This window comes from Tasmannia lanceolata, unplaced genomic scaffold (assembly GCF_043159265.1).
Source record: "Tasmannia lanceolata isolate RefF3 unplaced genomic scaffold, GAP_Taslan_0.1 ptg000019l, whole genome shotgun sequence".
In the NCBI taxonomy this organism is placed as follows: domain Eukaryota; kingdom Viridiplantae; phylum Streptophyta; class Magnoliopsida; order Canellales; family Winteraceae; genus Tasmannia; species Tasmannia lanceolata.
In genome coordinates, this window is record NW_027518696.1 from 13286134 (window position 1) to 13293798 (window position 7665).

A 7665-nucleotide genomic window follows, 5' to 3' on the forward strand; every position below is an offset into this window, starting at 1 on the left:
GCACAGAAACGTATGTCCCCAAAATTATAAGAGGAACCATAAAATGAACGGCCCCCTTGCAAAAAGAGCAGCGAGGCCGAGAATCATCAAGATCATGTCAATTACCAATTAACCCCGTTTCTATTTTTCGGTTTAACAGGGCATTTAGGGCCGTTTGGATATGCAGATTTTAGAATCCAGGTTTTTAGTTTGAAAACAGTGTAAAAGAGGGCTCATGATCAAGCTGTTGTATTCTGTCCTGACAGCGTTTCTTCGATTTTAAGTGAGAAATTCAGGTTTTAAAAACCTCTCCTGTATGCTGAGATTTCTAACACCAAAAATATGGGAGGATCTACTACTCTCTTGCTGACGAAAAGAAGGGCGAGAATCCAAAAATAAGTAAAAAACGATGGCTGGTCTGCTTCTTCTCTGGTCTCTTAGCTACAATTTTGAAGAAATCCCAGATTCTAAAATCTGCGTATCCAAATAGCCCCTTAATACATAACCCCCCCTCTCTCTCTCTCAACGGGCACATGATATCTCCATGTATGTATAAAGCTGCCCTTCGATGCCTAGACAATATGGAGTACGCTATTGCAACTGTATAAAGAAAACGATGGAGAACAAACTCCATATGCGACCTCGAGAAGGATATAGTAAAAATATCATTACAAGGTCTAAAATGAAGTATCCCACTGAAACAGGCAATGCAAACAAAGACAAAGGAGAATTAGAATGATATTTTGCAAAGTCTTATCCCACCTTTCACAGAATTCCACCGAATTAAACGTCGTGTTTTGCAAAAGCGCCAAACCACATTTAGGGGCTTTTTGTGTGTGGGTGTGGCGCCCACATCATCGGTTGGACCCCAAAACAGCTTATACTTGTTTTTCGAAAATCTACTCATTTTGCTAATGAGAGTTAATTCAGGCACGTTTTAGTTGAAGCACCTCGGAAATTAGTTTGTCAAGATTAGTAGAAGAAGATCCTCCTTGTCTAGTAGCATTTTCAGCAGTCTCCTTCCACTTCATAGCCTTCAGCCTCATCTCCTTCCCTTTCTCTCCTTCCATCAATTCTCGAACAACGCGTTGGATTTCCTCTCTTTTTACATCATCACTGATCTCCATACCAATTCCCCACTCATTGCATGTATAACGACAATTAATCAGTTGATCGCCGAATTGTGGCCAACAAATCATAGGTACACCACCACATATACTCTCCACCGTGGAATTCCATCCGCAATGCGTTAGAAACCAAGCTATCGAAGGGTGGGAGAGAACTTCCTCTTGCGGACACCAACTTGCTATAAAACCCCGTCCTTCAATATCTGTCATGAAATCTTCTAGCAAAATTTCTTGACCATCTCTCCCAATGTCACGCCTTATGATCCACAAGAAAGGATGATTACTATTCGCAAGCCCCCAAGCAAATTCATTCAATTGTTTGCTTGTCATGTTTGCAATGGTCCCGAAATTCACGTAAATGACCGAAGTCGCCTCTTGCTTGTCCAACCATTGCAGACATTCTGTCTCTTCATTCCATACGTTCATAGCAGCTGATTTCAACGGACTCTGGCAATGTAATGTCAGTGGGCCTATGGTATAAATGTTACCATAGATGGATCTCATTGCACCTACTACTTCATGTTCTAAGTCATCGAATGTGTTGAGAACAATCGCCGAAGCCTTGAAACCATTTTGGATTTCTTCTACCATGTATTTGAGCATAGTATGATCGGGATCATCTATAAGGGTGAAATCCTTGAGACGGGTCCCTCTCAATCCTTGTATCCAATCAATTGTCCCATTTCTCGAAACACTCTCGTCTGCATGTATATAAAAAATCCATTAAGATTTGAGTGGAAATTTTTTTAGCATGATATGTAAGATAATTATTTTTGTTCACTAGTATTATATGAGCACTTCGTTCTACACTTGAAAGAGTACCACGGTGGTGTTAGCCATCGATACCTCCCGAAAAATATCGTCTTCTACTAGTTTTTAACAGTGGTAGTTTCTGGTCTTAGCAAGAAGATAAATGTAGTGAGTTGGGTGTCTTGAATTAAATCCGGTTGGGATCCGAAATATTGTGTGCGACACAAATGCAATCTGTTTAACTTATTTAGGCCCGATCTGAACAAGTTTTGGCCCGTCTTATATAAAAGGGGTTTAGGGCTTATTTTCGCTTCTTGTCTAAGAAGAGGGTTGAGAGGTCAAAAGAGGGAAAATTAGACAAGGGTTGAGAGGCCAAAAGAGGGAAAATAGTGTATGGTGAAAGATATTGATCTTCTCTTGTAATCTCTTGTTTCTATAGTGGATTTTTTCACTGCCGCTGCCATGGATGTAGGCTTTGCCTAACCTAGTAAATATTTGTGTCTTTGGGTACTTGCTTGTGTTTGGTTCTTTAGTTACGCTTTGCCATTGAAATCGGACTTTTCGCAACATAATGATATATTTGCTCCTCTTTTTAAATTTTTACGTGTGGCACTGTGGGAGCCACCTCTAGTAGTGTAAAAAAGAATTCTTAAATACACTAGAGCACTAACTCCTACGTCCCAAGCGAAAAAAAACAAAAGACAAACATTTATGGAGCATTAATTATTCGAGCCCCGGGTGAGCTTCTTAAATACACTAGAGCACTCTGTCCCAAGCCCAAAAAAAAGGCAAATATTTATGGAGCATTAATTATTACAGCCCCAAGTGAGCATTATTAAATACACTGAGCACTCTGTCCCAAGCCCAAAAAGAAAAAGAAAAAGGCAAATCTTTATGGAGCATTAATTACTAGAGCTCCAAGTAAGTAGTCTTAAAATACACTAGAGCGCTCTGTCCCAAGCCAAAAAAAATGAGAAATATTTATGGGGCATTAATTATTAGAGCCCCAAGTGTGTGCCCTGTCTTTCTGTGAGAGAGAGATATTATTTTTGATAGGCCGAGAGAGAGAATTATAAGACACTGCAGGCCTCAAAACTAAGGCTGCAACAGGGTCGGGTTGGGCCAGGTTTTTCAAAACCCTAGCCCAATCCTGATCCCATTATCTGGCTCTGACCCGCCTTGACCCTGAGTCAAGGCTAGAAGACCTCAACCCAATGCCTGCCCTGTAGGACTCAGCATGGCCCTGGCCCGCCCTGATTGGCCCTGATTGGGCCGGGCCGGGCCGGGCTGGCCCTTATTGACCCTAGTGCAAATACATTGTTGTCCATAATATAAAAGTGAAATTTTATAAGGTGTGTGGTTGTATAGTCCAGTATTTTTCAAAAAGTACTGTACAATCCTCTTCATAGGATGATCCAAACCATTCATTTGTTGGGCCACAACATAAATAGGTAGTGGAGGCCAAACCGTTAAAAAAAAAAAAAAATGTAGTGGAGGCCACCTTATTCGAAGATGCAAGTCATTCACCCCAATATAAATGGGGCATGCCCCTAAAATAATGTAAATAGGATGATCATAAGTTAAGACCAATTGTGGTTTGGTAAGTCACATATACTATGAAGTGTAAATAGGGTTGGGTTTGGCTGGGTCAGGTTTGGCTGGGTCAGGGTAAAGTGTAAACAGGGTCGGGTCAGGTTGGCCCGAGGAATCAACCCTGAGCCCGATCCGACCTTGAGTCAGGGCCTAAAAAATGAACCCAAGCCCGTCCTCAGGGTTGGATTTTCCAACCCTGACCCTATTCGGGCTCAGGGCGGGTCACGGCTCACAGGGCCAAACTTGCACCCCTACTCAAAACCAAAGAACTGTAGTGGGAAAAGGTCTTAATAGGGCTCAAATCACAATTTGGTATCACATCCGAAAGACTATTAAGTATTAAAAGATGGATCCACTCAAAACTCATCTGACTTAATTTGGCTTGCTAGTAAAACGGAGGAGGCATAAAAAGCAAAAAACACATAAGGAGTTGCTAGCATATGTGAGATCTTACTGTTGGATTGGGTAGATATCTCCCCATCGGATCGTCTTGGTACTATTTTAAGCAAGTAGAGTAGAAGAGGTAATCTAGAGTGGTAAGGACTTAGGAACCCTCCACACCTTGTTAATGTAAAATGAACGAAGACACTGCAACTTGAATCTTGAGTTGAAGCCACTTGACCCACTTTTAATTTAGGTTTTTTAGTATTTTGAACTATGATCCAAATGCGTCTTAAATTTGCAAAATTATCAAGTCGAACTAGGTAAAATCATCATAAGCTCATACCTTTTAGTGGAAGGAGCCCTCTTTCAACCATTGCCGGAAAATGGAAGAAGACCATGAGACTACAAGCTGAGATCGGCCAAAACACGACCCCAGGGATGCCACATTCTTTTGCAACTGGTAGAGTGAAGGTCATGACCCCATCAGTAACTATGCAACTGACGCTAGGAACATTTGACGACTGATTCAATTTCGTTACAAGATTACGAAATGGAGTAAGGCAATTCTTCTGTGTGGAAAGGCTGAGATTTCGAATATCTTGCGTGGTGTCTTTGGAGGAGGATTGCATACCATCACTTATCGTTTCGAATCGGAATTCGTCAGAGCCCTTAACGGAATCTGGGCCTCGAGATTTTAGAAGGCGGGTGTGGAAAAATTCAGTGAGGACAAAGGTGACATAGAAGCCTTTTGAATTGAGAAGCTTGGCTAGTTGCATCATGGCGTTTACGTGGCTTTGTAGTGGAAAAGGAACGCAAATGACATGTTGTTTTTCAATTACAGGAGGTTCTAACTCCATGTTTTAGATTGAGGGAGATGCTATGAAAAACACACAAGATAGTATTCAATAGAGGTGAACTACTGAAAGTGATGGGTTCTCTACCGTCTTCTTGTTAGAGGTGAGTAGATATAACTATATAGGGCCTTAATGTTACCCTATGTACCATTCCTTTGAGATATGGAAAATGACACCCTGAGAGAGGGTTGTCCCAAACAGCTGTTAATAGAGAAAGGAAAAATTACTAATGGATGACACAAAAATGACGAGATTGTCAATGGGACCCATACTTTTCTGAAATTATCTACGAGGGACAAAAGGGGCTTTTTCAGTAAAAGCTGGACGAAAATGCCCTTTTCTTAAGCAACACGTTTTACTTTTCCACTTTTTCCTCTTCTCTCTTCTTCCCTCTTTTTTTTACTTTTCCATTTTCAAATTTGGTGTTTTGCCCTACCAGTCATATTCCTCATTGTTCAACCACCATTGTCGCTGAGAAGTCTCGAAAACTTAAAATGTGAGTTCATTCTCATCTATCTCTCTGTATCTAGGTTTTGTTTTTCATTTGTTATAGGGTTTTGCATTTCTCCTTCTCCCTTTCAATGGCGGATGAGGAAGATGAATTGTAGGGTAGAAAGAAAAAAATGATAAAAATGAACGAGTGACAAAAATAGGAAGTAAAAACGTATTCATTAGGGACTTGATAAGTCCATTAGGAAATTGATAATCCCATTTTTGATACTTGATAACCCTAATCCTAGAGACTTGAAAACCCCCTTCTAGACTCTAGTACCGTAGGCCAATTTTCAAGGACTTGATAAGCCCATTCAGAAATTGGCAACCCCAATTTTTATACTAGATAACCCCAATCCCAGAGACTTGAAAACCCCCTTCCAAAACTCGATACCCACTCGGCTAATTTTCAGGAACTTAATAAGCCCATTCGGAAATTGGTAACCCTACTTTTGAAAGTTACTAACCCCCTTCTAAAGAGTTGATAAACCACTTCTACTACAAAACCCCCTGCCTATAGCAACTCTTCTAATGGCATTACAATTCTGCTAATGATAGAAATGGATGTTGTATTCATTAAATGTGCTTCATGTATTACATCCCAATTCGTGTATTATAAAAAATTTAAGTACATCAAAAAATGTGTAGCCATCCATTCATGTATTACATCAAAATTTTCTTATACAACCAATTGTCTTCCAAAAAGTAAGTGAAGCTGTCCATCCATCATCTCCAGAACACACCCTAAAATACAAACCACTTAAACCCTAAACAAGATAAATAAAAAATAGAGAAAAGAAAATTAGTACAAAACCGTAAAAAAGAAAAACAAAATCTAAATACAGGGAGATGGATGGTAAGAACTCAAGTTTCAAATTTCAAGACTTGTCAGCAACAATGATTGCTTGTTGCTGACTATGGAGGAAGCTGACTAGTTGGGTAAAAATCAAAAAGGTGAAAATGGAAAAGTTAAAAAAGGGAAGAAGGGAAAAAAAACATGATGAAAACGTATTGTAAGTGCCAAAGGGCATTTTCGTCCTGCTTATTCTAACAAGACCTCTTTTGTCTCTCGTCGATAATTTCATAAAAGCGTACGTCCTATTGATAATTATGTCATTTTGTGTCCCCCGTTGGTAATTGTTCCATGATTTTTAATACTTTTGTTTTGGATGTGACACAATTGCGATTTGGGCCCACTTCGAATCTTTTTTTTTCATTGCAGTTTATTTCTTGGGACATGCAATGTCTAATAATATCTTGCGATTTGGGCCCAAGTCGAAGCTTTTTATCTAATTGCAGTTTACGTCTTGGGACATGCAATGTCTAATAGTATCTCTCTCATTCTCTGCATCTCTCGACTGGCTGATCGTGACATTTTCTAAAATTTAAAAGCCTTTGACAGTAAGTAAGTAGAGTTGTAAACATAAATAGGAGTGCCATTATTGAAAGTTGGGAGTGCATGTCCTCAATGCACTATATTACCTTAGTTAGGACCTACACCGTGTAGATGCAGCCTAGATTGATGGATTGAACCAGTCACATGGTGTTTCACATCCCAAAAAGTTCTTTTTTGGAACTATACAATGAGGACAAAGGTGACATAGAAGCCTTTTGAATTAAGGATCTTGGCTAGTTGCATCATGGCGTTTACTTGGCTTTGTACTGGAAATGTAACGCAAATGGCATGTTGTTTTTCAATTACAGGAGATTCAAACTTCATGTCTTGGATTGAGGGAAGAGGCTATGAAAAACACATAAGATAGTATTCAATAAAGGTGAACTGAAAGTGAAGGGTTCTGTTAGGCCTAAAATCGGTAACAGATACGGCAGTGACGTAAGAGCTGGGCTGGAGGACCCGAGGAGCTGAAGTTAAGGAGCTGAGTCTTGCACAAGAGCAAACAAGGTCAGAAGACCAACCCGGAGTCGTTGCTCCGGACGGGCCATTTGACACTCAAGTCAGTACCAGCAGGAGTGCAGAGCCAAATTTTTAGAGTGGTAGTTCCAGAAGTTATTACCCCTTGCTCTAAGCCTTGAGAGGCTTTTTATAAAGGGAGACCTGGGGTGGTTGGATTACCTACCCCAGGAAAGGTGTCGGACCTTTTGTGGGTTTAGGTTCACCCACTCTTAGGCAATTACCGAATTACCCCTGCGCAGCAGTTGGGTATGTGGTGGGCCCTTCCGGGGCTACGTGTCGACAGCTCATTAGTTGCTGTTTTTCGTACCCAATCAGTTGCCCCCAGTTCTCCAAGTCATTGTAGTGATTTGGGGAAGTGTGAGGAGTTGTATTCTTAAATAGTAGAACGAGCCGGTGTTCGGGATGGCTCGATGGAAAACCTGTCCAGCCAAGCAGTCTGCCCGGCCTGGGACAGCCAGAAGCGGAGCGGAAAATCTGTTCGGCTAAGCCGTCTGTCCGGCCTAGGAAATCTGTCCGGCTAAGCCGTCTGTCCGGCCTGGGGAATCTGTCCGGAAAATCTATCCTGCTAAGC

General features: G+C 40.9%; 1 protein-coding gene across 1 annotated transcript; it reads right to left on the reverse strand.

Moving 5' to 3' along the window:
• Positions 1–742: 742 nt before the first annotated feature.
• Positions 743–4758, reverse strand: LOC143853514 (7-deoxyloganetin glucosyltransferase-like). Its single transcript, XM_077363312.1, has 2 exons — positions 4177–4758; positions 743–1807 (listed from the first exon to the last, which is right to left on the reverse strand). Exons 1-2 carry the CDS (start codon positions 4688–4690, stop codon positions 906–908), a joined length of 1416 nt encoding a protein of 471 aa, XP_077219427.1. The 5' UTR covers positions 4691–4758; the 3' UTR covers positions 743–905.
• Between the last annotated feature and the right edge of the window lie 2907 nt (positions 4759–7665).